Source organism: Myotis davidii, unplaced genomic scaffold (assembly GCF_000327345.1).
Source record: "Myotis davidii unplaced genomic scaffold, ASM32734v1 scaffold266, whole genome shotgun sequence".
In the NCBI taxonomy this organism is placed as follows: Eukaryota; Metazoa; Chordata; class Mammalia; order Chiroptera; family Vespertilionidae; genus Myotis; species Myotis davidii.
Genome location: NW_006300032.1, coordinates 5,779,192 through 5,798,257, shown reverse-complemented (window position 1 = coordinate 5,798,257; position 19,066 = coordinate 5,779,192). Strand labels below are relative to the sequence as shown.

General features: G+C 36.4%; 1 protein-coding gene across 6 annotated transcripts in view; it reads left to right on the top strand.

The window, feature by feature from the left end:
• Positions 1-19,066, top strand: part of EYA4 (EYA transcriptional coactivator and phosphatase 4) — a 231,456-nt gene that overhangs the window by 128,290 nt on the left and 84,100 nt on the right. For all 6 annotated transcript variants that reach the window (XM_015572105.1, XM_015572104.1, XM_015572102.1 and 3 more), the window contains exon 3: positions 153-202. In XM_015572105.1, the coding sequence (XP_015427591.1) occupies positions 153-202 (50 nt within the window). The remainder of the gene's footprint in view (positions 1-152; positions 203-19,066) is intronic.

Here is a 19,066-nt window from a genome sequence, read left to right as displayed (position 1 = left end):
CAGAACAGCATGCTGCTGCTGTAAAATGTGGGGAGTATTTTATAGAGATCTTGGTGAGCAGAGCTGTATCCACTTTAAGTTTAACAAGTGTGTGAACCTGAACGAGGAAGTTATATTTTCATATGAGAATAACTAGAGCTCTTTTCTTACAGGTAAAGAAAACCTGCACAGAATCAGATGTTTCAGAACCTCAGAATTCCAGGTACAGTAAAATGGAGGCCAAGACTTTCTAAGAAATATTGCAATTTTCCAGATACAGCTGTGATTTGAAATACTGAGTTTCTTAAAGAACTTATGTGTCTGGAAATTGACTGGCTAGGGTACCATCCTATATAATGAAACCCTAATATGCAAATCGACCAATGACCGAACAACCAGTTGCTATAACACACACTGACCACTAGGGGAAGATGCTCAACACAGGAGCTTCCCCCAGCCCGCAGGCCCTGACTAGCGGTGGCAGCAGGTGGCGCCAGGCCAGCCAAGGCGGGTGCCAGCAGGGCTGCCCCCCATCACCCTGCTGGTTGCCCCTAGATCAGCCCTGATTGCTGGCCAGGCCTAGGGACCCACCCGTGCACAAATTTCGTGCACTGGGTCTCTTGTTAATCATAATATTAATAAAAAAGACAACAATGATTAAAGTCAGCTTTAAAGAATAATAGCAGAAACATCTCTAGAAATACTTGAAAATATCTTCTTTTGGCATTCATTATTTTATATTCATCTTCATTTTTCACCAAACTCCTTTCATGTATTCACATCTGAAATTTCACCACAAGCTGAATAAGTTTCAAGTCTGTTTATTAGAAAAAAAACACCCCACAGTATTTCTTTTTCTTTTCAATCATTGCTAGATTTTGTGGACGCTGTCAAATTGGAAAAATATAACTTAATTCTCTTTTTGGTTATTTGGAGCCTGTATAAATAATGAATGAAAATGGTCAAGTCACTACATGCCCAACAGATTTTTTCAGACCTACACATTTTCATTTTGAGATCCAGGGTCTCAATTTTAAATAGATAGGGGAAAGTACTGAAAATACATTGCTATAATAAACACATATCCTTAATATGATATTAATGGTATACATAACCTATTGCATTAAATTTATATTTAATGGTGAGATGGGTCTGTTTATTTTATCCTACTTGTTCCAACATCTGATGTACACAGAGATTTTCCTTGGTATAATAAAATAATATAGCTCTAGGTAATGTTCTAATAACTGCCATATATTCTTTTTGGATGGGAAGTACATATTTGTACAGTCCATTTACAATTTGAGTAACCTTCCCTTTGCTTAATGCAGTATGACATTTCTACAATTCCTATACATTTTATATTAAAATGATTATGTATATTCTTTTCTTTTGGATCATTAAGTATATAATCTGCTATAAAATTTATGACATTTGATCTTTTTTCTTTATAATTAGGTATCAAAAGAGAACCAAATAGTTTTAGCTTATTGGAGCAGTAGGAAACGGATGGACTATTACATGGTTTCCTACAAAGCAGTAATTCCAGGATGCATAGATATTTCCTTCTGAAGCATTTCATTGACATCTATGAGTGACCTACCTATGGCTTGTTATTTAAGTAATTCAATAATTTTGCAAGCAGCTGGTCTTGAGGATTACTAAGAAAAACAGAACAATACCACCATTCTTATTAATATTTCATATCAAATATTTTTACCCTTCAAGCCACTCGGGATTTTTGGACAGATAATGTTGTGTGTCAGTAAATGAAGCAAGCCTCCAAACTGATTCTATTCACAATTGATGTAAATAAGTTAGAGAAAAAAATAGAGTTTAGAGCTCAGTGTATTTAAACCTAGAATTAGATCATTTTCTTTTATCTAGTAAATCTCAGGTCATATGGCCTTAAAAGTACAATTTTATTTTTAAGGAAAATAATTACTATGTTAAAAAGACTACTTAAAATATATTTTATCGTTTTATAATATACCATATATTTAATGTATTATATTAATATATTAATGTATAATAAATTATATATTATATATTAATTGAAAAGTAGCTTGACTTCCTGGAAACCAGTAGTCAGTTACCATGGATTAGCTGCTTCTAAAAGTTTCCTAATCTGTGATATAAATGGATAAAATTAGATAAATCAATTTCTAAAGTCTCTAATACTTTGTGATATCAAAAAAACAACAACAATCCTTACTTATTAACATCCAAGGTAGAAAGACCTTCAAGATGATCTAGAATCACTTACTGGTTCAAAATTGCCCAGTCATTTTGATAATGGATAGTCTCCTCTCTTAAATTCTGGTGCAGGGGACAGTCTGCAAAGCCTAAAAGTGTCTGTAAAATAAAGATGTGACTATTCCTAGATTCTGTTAGTCATAGGTATTAGGTATTGGAGTGCCAAAACTAGCACTTAATTAATGCAATGATGGAATACCAAGAAGAGAATAAAATATGCTAAAGAACATTCTGCACAAAAAACATACAATAACTTACTGACTATTCAACGAATCAACAAATGTCCAGCCCGGCCAGTGTGGCCCAGTGGTTGAGCTTCAACCAGGAAGTCATGGTTTGATTCCCGGTCAGGGCACATGCCCAGGTTGCAGGCTTGATCTCCAGTGTGGGGCATGCCAGAGTCAGCCGATCAATGATTCTTTCTCATCATTAATTTTTCTCTCTCTCTCTTCCTCTCTGAAATCAATAAAAATATATACTAGTATAAAAAGAAATGCCCCACACAGTATTTATTATATGCCTGGACTAAGGTTCAGTTTTTAATAACCTATCAGAAAACACCCCACACCAAAATGCCTTTATTATAGACAACATTACTTTATTATAAACATATATGACTAGATTCTTTTATGGTCATCAAAAACCACAAACATTCAGATATTCTCTCCCTCTCCCAATCTTTCCCTCTCCCTTCCCATGCTAGAGGGAGAGGAGAGGAAAGGAGAGAGAGAGAGAGAGAGAGAGAGAGAGAGAAAGAGAGAGAGAGGATAATTTGAGAGATTCAGATAGAGATTTAAAAGCCTAGGGCTAGATAATTCTATTCTAACAAAATACGAAGTAAAGAACTGAGCTCCAAATGAAATACTGCATCAGCATAAAATGCATGCCGGCTGCAGACCCACTGCCTTATAAAGTGCTGCCTCACTTGGAACCTAACGCTCGTGTCACTCATTTAGCTCACTTTATAGTATGTTGGTTTTGGATTTGAAAAGATTAGAATGAATACAGATGGAAAGTGTTTTTACAGTAGGGAAGTAATTAAATTGGGTGTGGAGACTTTGTCAGGAAAATTCTTGGAGTGACATATGTGTATCAGCAAATTCTTTGCCTTGCTTGGCCTTAATTCTTTCTTGGGAAAGAAATGCTTGAGCTGCAGATGTGACTGGTAGATGGGGAGAAAGAGAATTTACAAACCAATTCAATGTAAATAAGGTAAAAATACCTCCTTAGACATAACTTGTGTGTAACACCCTGAAAGTCAGATGTGAGGAGAGTGTTTTCTCAGGTTCCTAAAACTATATTGAACTTGGTGTCATATGAAAAGGCCTATAATGTGCTACAGAGAAAAGTGGCATTTCTCAATGTTTCCTCATTTACTTTTCTCCGTGTCGTTTGCCATATCCAGAATATAGTATTGTTGGCCTTTGTTCCTAAAACTGTTAACCATAAAATACTTGACCATACCTTAAAATTGTTTGTTACTAGGTAGACCATCTTACAACATAAACGGAAATATCTGATGCTGGTTTTGTCTATATTCATGGTGAATTTATTGGTGTAGATGTGTGCCTCCTTTGAATCATCACTGAACATACATTGATCGTATTTAATTTCACTGTAACAGACAGCTCCTGGACAAGTGAAGTTAATAGCAGATGTTTCTTTGAGCCCCACATTTTTTGTATTCTTTTGCTTTCAGTCCTTTTTATTTCTGATAACAAGTGAGACAATAATTCATTTTATTCTTTAATTGCATTCTTGGCAAATAATCATAGAGTGTTTACTTGTTAAAATAGTCTCCATAATAATAGAATGATTTCTTTGGTGATCTTATTGGATGAAGTTGCATTATTCTTTACTTTATCCTTTTGGGGCCACTAATTAGTGGAGCAATTTCCTCATGATGAGATCAACAATATAGAAAGAAAATAAAACTCAAGTCAGAAAATTTTTGTTTTAAACTCAATCTGTTAATTAAGGAATGAATGGAAGTAATAATTTTGGCAAAACTGGGTTGATAAGTGACTTCCAGGAAATATATTCGTTCTTTTTATGTTACTGCTTCATCCCATCTTGGCCACACTACCAACAGCAGATTACAATAAGGGAATCTAAGGGAGCGTATTAAAATACAGAAAGTACAATGGTGCGTATGAGCTAAGATGATAGTTTTTCCATCTAGAGTGTAAGATGGTTCTGTAGGTAATGGTGGAGGTGAACTCTTCTCCACTTTATAGGTTAAAGAAATTGGGTTTGCTGAGAACTTAATGATTGCCTGAAATCAGCAAAGCCATGGACATCCTAACTTTACCCTAGTCTACCCTAACTTTACAATTATCAAGAGAAAGGCAGGAGACTCTCCAGCGTTTGGAATGAATCTCTGTTTAACATCCTAGTAGTTCCATGAGTCTCAGGAAGTTTATCTGTTCAGTGTCTATGGATAAAACTTTAAAAATACAATTTATTCATCTTATGTAAATAATTATGATTTAACAATGTTATAATTCACACATTAAGTTATACATGTTTATTTGATAGTAATTATTGCATGCTTCCAAAATTCAGAACTGTTTATCTGCACATAATTTTTGTTTAAAAATTAAATGCCATATTTTTTTATACCAGTAAAAACATATAATGTATTTCACTGTGTCAAATCAGAGGTACATCTAGCCCAATATTCTATTCCTAGAAGCCTGAGAAAGTATTTATACCAGGTTGCATGGTCTCAATCTTGAAAATTTCAGGACATAATACCAATAAAATTAGGTATTCTCAGTAACACAATCTAGCTGTACAGTCCATGGGATTATATAAGCATTTTTTGGACTTAGTCATATTACTAGCATAGACTCTCTTTTGGACTAAATAACCCAGAAAATTACTAAGCACAACGCAAAATAATAATTCATTCCTTGTAGTTGTTTAAAACCAGCTTTTTCAAGTTATAAGGTAACTTTCCCCTGAACATGATGGATGATTAATAGATAAGTATTCTAAGAATGCAATCTAATTTTTGTGTTTTAGGATTTGAAGAGAAAGATGCTGAAAACTCAATCGCTATATAAAATGGTTTAGTTGACCCACGTCTTGTTAGAAGTTTATTTTTCTCTTCCCAATTTTGAGAGCATTTCCAGGGAAGGTAATGGTATTAGAAAGACAGATTCACAAAACAGAAACATGGCTTTCAGGAACCACTCCTTGGGAGTATATGAAGCAGGGGTGAGAAGAACTTCCAAGATACTGAGCAGATAACCCAAAAATGCCATCTACTTTTTATTTCTGCCCAGAATATATAACTGGTCTATTATATTCAAAACCCCTTCCCGAAGTCTTTCATTTTATATAATCCAGCATGCATCATTCTCCCACACCCTAATGAGATATATAACTCAGTGGTTATCCATTTCACTAATACGGAGACTAGGAGCTTGATTTCATACATCAGAAATCTATAAACTAAGACCTGCAAAATAGAGATAGCTTGAGAGATCTTTAAGTGGAGTGACAGCCAAACTTAAAGGAAGAGAAGCTCCATTCACTTCTTCTGTAAACCTACCAAATTTTACCTCCCTGTCCCTATCGCCAGGCTGACAAGTTGCTGTTCAGTAGACCCAGTCTTCTCTTCTGTTCCCAGTTACCAACCCAAATGTAAATTGCTTCCTCCATTTCCTGTGACTAATCCAGTTGTTAAGTGATTATCTGATGAATGCACTTCATACTGCAGCTTACGTTATTGACCTTTCTTTTTTTAAAAAAATATATTTTATTGATTTTTTACAGAGAGGAAGGGAGAAAGATAGACAGTTAGAAACATCGATGAGAGAGAAACATCGATCAGCTGCCTCCTGCACATCTCCTATTGGGGATGTGCCTGCAACCCAGGTACATGCCCTTGACCGGAATCGAACCTGGGACCCTTGAGTCCGCAGGCCGACGCTCTATCCACTGAGCCAAACCGGTTTCGGCTATTGACCTTTCTAAAGACAGTTTTGCCAAAATAAGCATCTAGGCATGGACTTTCTTTTTTAAAAAAACAAATTCTCAAATATATAAAATAAATACAATAACTTGGAGTCCAAACTCTAAGTTTTGGCAACCTGTCTTTGCTAGCATTGGGAGGTCACCACTGGATTTCTGATTAAAATTGAACTTGTAATGACAGATTACCCATGGCCTTGGTGCCTGGAGGCAGAGAAACCAGGTATGAGATGTATTTAAAAGGCCTGAGAGACTGAGCAAATTGTGATTATTTGGGGAGGCATTATACACAACTTTTTCCATGCTTTGAATACATTTTCTCAATCTTCTACATCATATATTTTTAAATTTTTTTATATTGAGAATGAATGTATATAGAGGATGAAACAATAGATTTGACTTGAAATAAGCATGGTGCAGTGGGTGGGACCTGGCCTCTTCCTACTGACAGCTTGCATTATTCTCTAAATAGGAGAAAGTGCTTGATTTCACCACATGTACTGGTGATGAATTCCAGAGAATAGCCATGTTTCTGGTCAGCCTCTTGTAAACTGAGTTTCTCTGAAGTCTTTATGAGTGATAATATGAAACAGTCTTTCTGGGGACTGTTAGCTGCTTTGAGTTAATTTGGTCATAGTAACACATTACATAAAGTAGCATCTGTTTTGTGACTTTCATTCAGAGGACCCGAGGAACTAAGACAAGATTCGACTTTGCATCATAGTGATAATTAAAATTATTATAGATGGAGGCAGTGAAGGCCTCTGAGTATATCCCTTATTGGTTGATAGTCTGCTTAGGAGTTACTAAGCTGAATAAATCCTTATGGTTTTTCTGGATGTGGGGTATGTTTAGTGAAAAGTTCTAGACTCAGTGTGAATGGAAACAGAGGCGTTGGGAGGCCCGCTTCATGTTGTGTCAACTTAAGGTGGGAAGAAACAAGAGGATCTCACAGTTTTCTTTCCAACAGTTTAATTATAGGAACACTATTCTTGCCCTTAAAGTTACTATTTATTGGACATCTATGTCTGAATGCTTGAGATACTTATAGATGTAAAACAGGAGCATATATGGTGATGGAGTATGTTAGGAGATGGTAAGTCCTAGGGGATAAAACAAGGATGCAGTGTACCGGGGAGAAGTTGTAATTTTAAATTGGATGATATTAAAGCAAAAACTTGAAGGAAAAAAGGAAATAAGTCAAGAAGTGGGCTGGGGAAGTGCGTTCTCTCAGGAATGAGCCAGTGCATAGGCCTTTCAGCGGAAGCCTCCCGGTGTGTGTGAGCAGGGAGGACAGTGTGGCTAAAAGGAATGAGCCCAGAGTTTCAAATTTGAAATAGGAATATTCTAGAAAAAGCTACTATTTCAGTTGCCAATAATTTTTTGACTTATTACTAATTCTTTGAAAGGCACCTCATCCATCACTGCTACAAGATGGGCTTGATCCAGCCAGAATCACCCCTCTCTGCCACACCACACACATCCTCCAACCAGGGCTCTCTCCTGATCAGAAGGCTTCAGCCTTCTCACCGGCATAGCTCAAACACCTGAAAGCTGTTTTTTTTCCCCTTTCTTAATTAATGCTCTTAAGGTTTTAGTTAGAAATGTAGATGAGGGCTTAGTAGGGATTCCAAAAATTTGATTTGTAAAGGTACAGAGATTCTGCTCATTATCTCACATTTAAATCATCACTTCTCAGTTGTCTTAGCAACCTACAAAATGTTCTCATTTGCTTTCCAGTAAGCCAATGGGTGAATGAAGTCTTTGTTCATGTGTTTATGAATTTCTATCACCTGATACTTGATGTCTTTCTGGCATGCTTCCTGTGCCAAATAACTGTCTTTATATTTTTAAAATTCATGTAACTAAAATTAAACTTTAATTTTCTTAAAAACTCTAAGTTTTTAATAAGAAAATATCCAACTTAAGAATAGTTGGAATATTCTTGCATTGTAAAAATGCTTTTATTTGAATTATAATTAATTTCTAAGGCTCCATAAACTTGGCAAACGGAGTTGTCTATCAGTTCGCCCACATAGGCGTATTTGTGAAGTACAGAGAAAGAAAAAGGCCTGATGACAAATCTAGGTGTCATGGAATTCATTGCCTCAAACCCACATGCTTGACTCTCTCATATTTTCTTTTACCTTATACATAATTCTAAAGGTTCATAGCTCATTAAAGTGGATGTGGGCATGCTAACACTACACAGTGTGCAAACACGGGAGACTACTGAGTTCAGTTCCCAGCTCTCTGACCCTGAGCAAACCACTCCTCTATGCTTCAGATTTCATTGTCTGTAAAATGGGACTAATACCATATCATCCCATGGAGGTATTTTAAGGACTAAATGGAGAACTAGTTGGAAAACACTTTAGAGAAGTACATGCCACATATTAGGTGAATTTAAATCACTCTTATTACAAACAGGCATAGCAATAGTATTGAGAAGTGATGGTCTAAGAATAAAAAATGAAAAAAAAATAATCAAACATAAATGTAAGAATGCAAATTGCTTAATCCCATGGTTATTCTGGCATTAACACCAGAAGCCCTCTGTGCTTCCGTAATCCCTGAGGGCATTGGTCTGCCTAGTTCAGTGTAAAGATTCTCATTATTATTGATCACCTTGTTTCTCAAAGTAAAAGTTAAACTATGCTTAGCATCATAACACATTTTGGAATTATTTTTATACAAAATGATTCCATAGTAAAGGTGCTATTGCTGATAGTGATGTACATCTCAGCCACCCAGAAAATTTGACTAAACCCTAATGATCATTTCTTGTAGGTTATGGATAACTGAGGCTTTGTAGAATTATTTATTTTTTCCATTAGGAGCAACTGAATGACTGGATCATTTTGGGATTTTTAAAATCTAGTCTAGGTACCTGGTACAGTACCTGGCACATAGTAGGAAAGCAGCAAATAATTTATTACATGAATGAATGAGTCTTTACCTACACTGTTCTCACTGCAGTATGCCATATAATAACTAATAAGGCTTTCGTGTCATTTGTAAATGAGGTCAAATCTAAGAGTCACCTCTAAGTTCACTGCAGCAAGAAGGTGACTATGCATCCCAGCTTGCCCCAAATACAGTCCCAGTTATACCTGCTGTCCCAGTGTCCTCTCTGCTTAGAAACTCTTTACTTTTAACGAAAGCCCAGTAAATTTTATGGTTACTCTAATTATAATTATTATACTCTTATCAAACTTTTTGAGGTAGAAATTTAACAATCAGTCTCTATTCTTCCCTCATTCTCTTTTCCCCCTTTCCTTTTGTGTTCCTTTCTTCTTTCTTAGGATGGTTTTTATGATAGAGTGTTATACCTTTATCTTTAAGCAACACCATATGTGAAAACGCTGCTTGACACAAAAGTTCATTTAGGGAACAATTGTTCTGTTTTTGTAGGCTTGATTATTATGTTCTGTCATATGATTAATTCGTAGAAATTCCATACTTCTCTAAAATAACAGTATCTTTTCAGGAACACCCACAGTCTTATTACATGAAGTGATGTAATCCTTTATAATTTATATCCCCATGTTACTCGTTCTCTCATTTTTTTTTATTCTTCTTTAGATGGACCATCCAGAGTCTCAACTAACAGGGATGGTAGATATCATGGTAGTGCCTGGGAAAAAGATGATTAATGTGGCCTGGCAGGACACCAAGGCAGATGCACCACACCCTGCAGGCGGCAGCTGTTGTGTGATGACTGCAGGCTTTAGGAGGGAGCATGGTGCCTGACATCGCATGGGAGAGAAAACAGGCTGCTGTAGCTCAGACACGGTCTTTTACATGTTCTTTAACATAATGTTTCATATGTGCTCGTGGGGTAGTAATTACCCTAGGGTTTCTTGTTATTTTTTGTTGTTTGCTTTAAAGAGAAGCAATGATGATAACTATGTATAGAGATAAAAAGAGGTGTGTGTGTACAACGTGACTGGGAGTGTAGATGACCCACCAGTGTCTCCCAGGGGGGGATTTGGAAGTCAGTTCTTTATTACACAGGCCCAACACATTGCATGACTGTTCAACCTTGTCTTCTTCCAAATCTCAGTAGTAGCCCCAGTCACAGTGAGAAGCCCAAACTCCCTGGCATGTTTTCAGAAACTCCCCAGGTACCCAGTAGATGCCTGATTACGTACCCTAAAAGTTCATACATGCCTCATGGACTGAAACAACTTTGATATGAGGCTAGTAGAGCCAACCTTCTCAGGGTCCAGAATGAGTCACTCAGCGTTGCTGGAAAAAGCACCAATTAATCCCAGTCATGGCTCTCACAGACACTTGACATTGGAACAAGGGCATCCGCGGGAGAGTATAGACAGCAAAGCACAAGCCATCAGTACCTTAGAAAAACAATTCAGGGTCTGCATCCCAATAACAGACAGAGTCAATAAACTCCACAGCTGGCATTCAAGGCCTTTGTTTGACAGTGCAAGAAGAGCAAGGTGTGGATTCAAAATTATTGCCCAAATTCCTATATGTTTAATGCTTTTTAATTCTTTCCATTTCATTTCCAATCCAATGCATTCTGTCTAACAAATTCTTGGTCGTAGGGCATATGAGTTTTTATAAAATTGAATTTCACTTCACAAGGAAGCTTTTTTTCTTTATGCAATGGAATTAAGGATCTCTGAAGACTATTAGGAATACTTGGCTTTTAAATATTGATAAACTCTTCTTGATTTATGGTTTATCAGTACTATAAACAGGGGTTGGAAAGTCTTTGGGACTGATTTCCTATACTTGCATATATGATAGACTCCAAAATTTCTCACATTGAATTCGTTTGTGTGTCCTTTTCCCTATGGTCATTCATTAAGGATCCATTTAATTAAAATAGCCGAGTGGCTGCTAAAAAAAAAAAAAAAAAGGAAGAAGGAAAGCAGAGAGTATAGTGCAAAATGTGGGCCTTGTTTTCAGGTTAAGAATCAAATGAATAGCAAAGGCATGCTTGTTTGCCATCTCTGCAGTTCCTGGGAGTGACCAAACTGGTTTCACAAACCATGTGAATTGATTCTGTGCGTATGGTGAGGCTGAAGGGGTTGCCGAGACTAGTTTATTTGAAGCATTTTTTTGTGTTTTTTACTTTTTAAATAACCTTACCCCTTTTCTTATGGGAAAGGAAATTTTATGTAATAGATTTTCATTAAATTGAATTTTCACATCCACATTGAAGCTGCCTCCGTTGGCTGAACTCTCCCTAACTGAGTGACTATCAGGGCAGGTTTCCATTTCTGCCTATTTAGTGAGTCTGATTGATTCAGTGGCTACTTTTTCCTTCACATTGTCATGTTACTTTTACCCTGCTGGCTCTTCTGTTGATAGTGCCAGTCATAGGAGTTAGAACTTCCCAGTCTGACAAGTGTTTCTCTCCTCAAATTTTAATGGTCTCTCCTAAAATTTACGCCTTTTGCATGAAAACTTGGGAAGATTATAAATTACAGAGTCCAGAATTTCACTAAAAATGTAGACATTTCTTTGATAAATTGTGCACTGTAAAATGGGGAAGGCTCGTTTCCTAAAGAAATCTCTGATAGTCCCGTTTGCAAGCTAAAATTGTATTTAATAAAATCTTGTCCCCCGTTGCAACTGGTGAAATGCGCACAGACTAGAAACCTGCACAGGGTTGTTATTGCCGATGCAGGAGATTGCATTTGTTTGAAGATTAATCATAAAGCACACAGGTGAAAGTTAATTGAATACTTCTCAGGTATAACATCACTACATGTTCCCTGTCCTGGTTAGAGCAGTGCCAGCTCAGGTCAGCTCTGCCCACACCAGGTCATGCTAAATCCAGGTCAGTGTCCCAGGGAATCAGCCTGCTCTGCTGGTGGATTATCTGGGCATAATTCACACATGCACAATTGTTTTCAATGTCAAACCAAGCATATTTATGTTATAATTTGTCCTTTATGATTGTAAACCCTTAAATTTAGAGCAAATATAAATTATTCCTAATGAAGCACTAGGGACAGAAGGAAATTACTTTTGTTAAACTAGTACTTTTGTATATTTTTCTCTCTCTTTCAAGTACAGGATTACTATGAGAAACTGATATTCAATATTATTCATTATCTGGGTTAGTTCACTAGATCAAGATGTTGGTATGTAGTGTAGAAAGGTGGGAAAAGTTAGGGAGTTCAAAACAGGTTGATACAAGCTGCTGAGAAAAAAAATCAAATGAGGCCACTTATGTTTTAAATCAAGAATATGTTTTCAGTGAAAATATTTTCTAATGAGTCACAGGAGAATGTTGTCAACTTTGACTACCTCTGCTGAAAATCAAAATGTAAGTAGTTATATAGCATTGGATTCTGGCAGGAGCGTGTGCTGGGACATGAAACTAAGTTCCCATTAAATGACGATACTTTTGTATTTTTCTAGCTTTAAAAGTAGTTTCCTGACTTTTAAAAATGTCAACAGTATTTTTTCTCCTCCACATTACATGGATAAATTGGCAACATGCCTATATGATTTCCAGAGTAAGTTTCTTAAATAATTCTGATGGGATGGTAATTGTTTCACATCAGTATACACAGCCCTGCATAGCTTAGGCAAAATTAAATAAGAGAAATACAAAGAAAGGGTTTTGTATAATTACTAGAAAAACATAGATGGAAGGAACAATAAGGTAGTTAGTGCTGAAAAAGTTGGGACTAAGATTTTCAAATTTTATAATATAATCGTACGGATTCCTTGCCTCATTCTCTGATGTTACTTGATTTTTATGTTTCTGAATTTACATATCAGAATAGCAGCATATTTATCTACTTATTTCTATGCATTTTTGTGTGCTTATATTCTTCTATTTAAAAGAGATTTTTATAAAAAATGAACCCCATTTAATGCATATTATGTGTAAAACAATAACATTACTAAAATATATACTGATCAGATGTAGGTTAGAGCATTTCATGCATGCTCCCTTGCGTGAACAGTCTGCTAGTATAAGGATTTTTATTTAGCAAAATTCATGAAAGTACACTTAGTATATACTTTTGCCCTGGATATCATATTGAAGGCTATCATACCTAAGTCAAGGATAATAATATGGTATACAAAGTATTATTGGTTACCTTCTCTTTTAACAGTGTTATTTTTAAAATACCTTAGAGGTGTTCTAAATCGTGATTTTGGTTCAAATATTTCAGTTAGCACCTGCTCCTCTTATGTTCAGTTTTAGACTTTTTTTCTTACTTGATTAGCATGCATTCTAATAAATTCTCACCTCTTTGTGTAAGACTGGAAAGAATTAAAAACGTTCCATGTGGATAACTTTCGTTTTGGAATTAAACTGAGGGATACAGGTAGCATTCTTCTTCCTTGTTCTAGCACTTTCTTCTTAGAAAATAATATCAAAAACAAGCATAGACTTTAGACACAAAAATATATGGTATTTGACCTATTCAAATATCATTCCCCTATTTACTAACATCGAAGTTTCATGTCCTCTTTTACCCGAGAGAACTGGTGCCTTTCTTTTCTATTTTCATGAAGACTAAATTAGATATTATATTTAACGTTTGACACATAGTAAACACCCAAGGATAGGTAGTTATTATTTTCCCAGGTACACGACTGACCCAGGGGACTTAGGACTTGACCTAATGGACATGTGGCAGAACCCAGGGCTCTGCTTTCCTAGGAAAAACAGCCCTGCATTGAGGGTTTTTTCCTGCATACCTCTCTCTACCATCAGAAACCCACTGTCTTAGAAAGCACAGGGAGAGATGACAGGTGGCAACAGTGCCACAGGTGAACTGTACTGCTTTTTTCTATCCTTTGAGCAGTAATCACAATAAACTGAGGGGAAAAGAGAGGAAAGCTGGAGAGTTGTCCCCTCTCTATCTCACTGTGGCCAGCCATCTTCACTGGCTTTGGGAAGACTTTCTTTTACCATTTTGTTCCAAATTTTCAACCAAAAAGTATTAGTTTTCAAAATTATCTATATGTTTCTTGGGAAGGGGAAATATATTCCTGGGAAGGGAATTTACATACATGCATGTGTACACAAGCACACATTGTGTTTATACCATTGAAGACTGTGGACTCAGCAAGCATGCCTGACACAGATTGCATAATACCCCCATAGGCTGTCTAATGGCAATTCTTAAAACTTCCCCTAAATACCGTGTTAGGGAGAAGTATTCCATGTATCTGTTAAATTACAGAGTAGCAAGCTCTTGTTATCCTACCTATATTATGTAAGCATTTGCTCATTATTTGGAAATCAACTCTCCAAATACACCTGCCCCTTTTATTCCCTCTCAGATTCCTAAAAAGGTAGCATTCATAAAATAACAATATTATGAAAAGCATTCCAAAGTGAGAATCTAGTTAAGTATTTAGAATCTTAAGTTCAAACAAATGTTGACATATGTATAATCTAGTCAATTTTTCCCTGAGCAAATTCATTTTGATGCAGCACCATGGGGATGTTTGCTGCAACTGGGAATTGTACGCTTGCCTCTGTCTAGTTCAGTGACTCAGGGAGCAGAGCAATGTAAAGCTGTCAGACATGACAAGGAGAGGTTCTTTATTAATCCCCTGTGTAAAAATCCTGAGCCATCACTAAGTGTGGTCTTTATATATATGAGCTTGGGCCCTAGTAATTAGGATTATGTTAGATATGTATTAAGCCAGCAGGATTAGAATTTAAACCCCAAATAATAATAGAATAAATCCTTTTGCAAATATAATAAAATCTCATGTCTACAGGGAAATAAAAGAGGACAACAAGGAACAGGAAAAGTAAGACTTGCTGAGGAGCATGGGTTATAGAACTGTTAATTTACTTCTATTAATTGTGAAAATAATAGTACTACTAATATACACCTTCTGTTGAGCACTTGAGCATTGCACAGTGGTGAGGGAAGGGACCCTGAGGACAGACCGTCTAGAGTGGAATCCCAGGTCCTTGGCATTTGCTCTACCACCTGGGACCCTTCTCTTCGCCTCACAGCGCCTCCGTTTCTGTACTTTTAACCATGGGGATAACAACAGTGCCTGCCTTCTAGAGCAGCGGTTCTCAACCTGTGGGTCGCGACCCCTTTGGGGGTCAAACGACCCTTTCACAGGGGTCACCTAAGACCATCGGAAAACACATATATAATTACATATTGCTTTTGTGATTAATCACTATGCTTTCATTATGTTCAGTTTGTAACAATGAAATTGGGGGTCACCACAACATGAGGAACTGTATTAAAGGGCCGCGGCATTAGGAAGGTGAGAAGCATTGTGCTAGAGTCATTGTGAGGATTAAATTAGGTAAGCTAATTTAGCCTTTAGAATAACATCAAATGCTGTTTATTTTTATTTCTGTTACTACTGTTGTGTTTATGCAGTTATGTAAAAAAATATCTACATTAATATTGTGCAGGTCAAATAGCAAAGAAAAATAAGTGTTTTGTTAAATAAGGGCATGTGGTTTTTGTGTTTCGTGTACCTAAAGGTGAACAGGATTCTGGGATTCTAAAAACAGAACAGCTTAAAAATATCAATCTTCTTTCAGACCATCTTAATTTGTTTATATAGAAAAAGAGAAATTGACCTGATAGAGAATGAAAACTTTGAAATAACTAGCTACCTTGCTTTATTGATATTTTGATAAGCTTTAACTCCTAGAGGCTTAGTCTAGCAATAGTGTTTTAGAGGGCATAGCCATATAAAATAAATAATCTTTCTGTTTTCCTTCAAATGGCTTTTTAAAAAATGGGGAAAATAAGACTTTGTTCTGGCATGTTTAAGTCAAGGATAGCACATAGAGTGTACAGTGTTTAGTTCCATATACAATTTGATGCAATTGTTTATTAAGGAAGATTATACTTTAAGGATTTTTCTTTGTATCAACCCATATTTATTTTTCATGATTGAGATTATTTTTAAAAAGTATTCAAGTTTAAGTGAATTATAGTCCTATATTTGCACATTCACCATTTAGACTATCTTTTATGACAGAAAGGAAGCTACTTCAGAACTGAGAGGTATCTTTTTCTACCATATGTATTTTTATTAAAATATCTAGGGAATTTAAACTCTTGTTGTCTTTGGACTGCTTCCTCGGTTCCCTTTATAAAATTCAAAGTGAGTGTTGCCACCAAGAGATAGATTGGATGGAAAATATAAAGCATGTAAAGCACAGTGTTTCTCCCTAATTCTGATGTCATTCAGTGATGCAAGGGGAGCAGATAAGATCCCTAGTTACTGAAGCGATGAATAACTTCATTCCATTAATTCACTCACATCCAGTCAGCAGTATTTATTGAAGAGCTTCGTTTCTCCCAGTCACCATGCTCCTTCTGAAAAGACAGCATAGGCATACCTCATTTTGTTGGGCTTAGTTTTATTGCACTTTACAGATATTGTATTTTTTACAAAGTGAAGTTTTGTGGCAACCCTGCCTCTAGCAAGTCTGTGGGCACCATTTTTCTAATAGCATTTGTCTACTTTGTGTCTGTATAACATGTTTGTACTTCTTGAAATATTTCAAACTTCTTTTTTGTTATTATTAAATTTGTTATGGTGATCTGTAATCAGTGATCTTATGTTACTATTGTAATTGTTTTGGGGTGCCAGGAGCCATACTCATATAGGATAGAGAATTTCATTGATAATGTTGTGTGTGTTCTGGCTGCTCTACCAAGGCCCAGTGTTCCTCCATGTTTCTTCCTTTCCTCAGGCCTCCCTATTCCCTGAGACACAACAGTTTTGAAATTAGGACAATTAATAACCCTACAAGGGCCTGTAAGTTTTCAAGTGAAAGAAAGAGTGGCACATCTCTCACTTGAAATCAAAAGCTACAAATGATCAACTTAGTGAGGAAGGCAGTCGAAGCTGAGATAAGCTGACAGCTAGACCACTGTGCCAAATCATTAGCCAAGTCATGAATGCAAAGGAAATGTTCTCGAAGGAAATAAAAAATGCTACTCAAGTGAACACATGAATGATAGCAAAGAGAACTGGCCTTATTGCTGATATGGGAAAAGTTGTAGTGGTCTGGATAGAAGATCGAACCAGTTACAACATTTCCTTTAAGTCAAACCTGAATCCAGAGGAAAGCCCTAACTCTCGTAAGTTCCATGAAGGCTGAACGAGGTGAAGAAGCTGCAGAGGAAAAATTTGAAGCTGACAGAGTTTGGTTCGTGAAGTTTAAAAAAAACTTCATAGATGACTTTGAAAAAGGTGTCTCCATAACGTAACAGTACAAGGTGAAGCAGCAAGTTATCCACAAGATCTAGCTAACATATTTCATGAAGGTGGCAGCATTAAACAACAGATTAAAAATGTAGATGAAACAGTCTTATATTGGAAGAAGATGCCATCTAGGACCTTCATAGCTAGATAGAAATTAATACCTGGCTTCAAAGCTTCAAAGGACAGGCTCTCTAGTTAGGGCCCAATGCAGCTGGTGACTTTAAGTTGAAGGCAATGCTCATTCTGACAATTCTAGGCCCTTAAGAATTTTGCTGAACCTATACTCTGTAAATGAAGCAACAAAGCCCACATGACAGCACATATGTTTACAACATGGTTTACTGAATATTTGAAGCCCACTTTTGAGACCTATTGATCAGAAAAAATATTCCTTTCAAAACATTACTGCTCATTGACAATGGTCACCCAAGGGCTCTGATGGAGATGGAGAATGAGATTAATGTTGTTTTCATGTCTGCTAACACAACACCCATTCTGCAGCCCATGGATCAAGGGTAATTTCAATTGTCAAGACTTATTAAGAAATGCAACTTGTATGGCTATAGCTGCCATAGTCAATGATTCCTCTGATGGATCTGGGCAAACTAAGTGGAAAACCTTCTGGAAAGGATTCATCATTTATATGTGATTAAGAACATTTGTGATTCATGGGAAGAGGTTAATATACCAATATTCTAAAATTTGGGAGAACTTGATTCCAACCTTCATGGATGAATTTTACAGACTTAAAACTTCAGTGGGGAAGTAATTAAAAATGTGATGGGAATATCAAGGAACTGGAATTAGAATTGGAACCTGAAAGTGTGACTGAATTGCTGAAATCTTATAAAACTTTAATGGATGAGGAGTTGTTTCTTATGGATGAGCAAAGAAAGTGGTTTATTAAGATGGAATCTTCTCCTGATGAAGATGTTGTGAAAATTGTTGAAATGACAAGACAGGATTTAGACTTATATAAATTTAGTTGATAAAGCAGCAGCAGAGTGTGAGAGGATTGACTCCAATTGTGAAAGGAGTTTTATTGTGGGTAAATGCTGTCAAAGACCACTACATGCTACAGAGAAACCTTTTGTGAAAGGCTGAGTCCATTCAATACCTGAGAGAAGAATTCCAGGCACAGATAAGTGCATGTGCAAAGGTCCTGATGTGAGAGTATGTTTGTTTTGTTTTAAGAATATTACAGCCAGCCAAAGAGCAGTGAGAATGGGAGAGACTGGTAGGTGATATGGTGGGGGTTTGGGTGGGGTAGATAGGCAGTTCATTTAAGGTAATTGTAAGGGTTTTAGTAAAAAGTAAAACCCTTTTTACTCTTGAGTGAGCTGGAAAGTTATTGGAGGCTGTGAGCTGAGGATCAATTTGACTGTTTTTGATAGGATCATTTTGATTTCTCTGTAAAGCAGTGCTATGCAATGTAATTCTCTGTAATGGAAATGTTCTGTGATCTGTGCTTTCCAGGGAAATGGCCAATAGTTACGTATGGCTATTGAATACTTGAACTGTGGAGAGTGCAAATGAACAATTGAATTTCTAATTTTAGTTCATTTATATTTAAACAACCACATTGCCTGGCTGGTGAGGCTCAGTGGTTGAGCGTCAACTCATGAACCAAGAGATCACT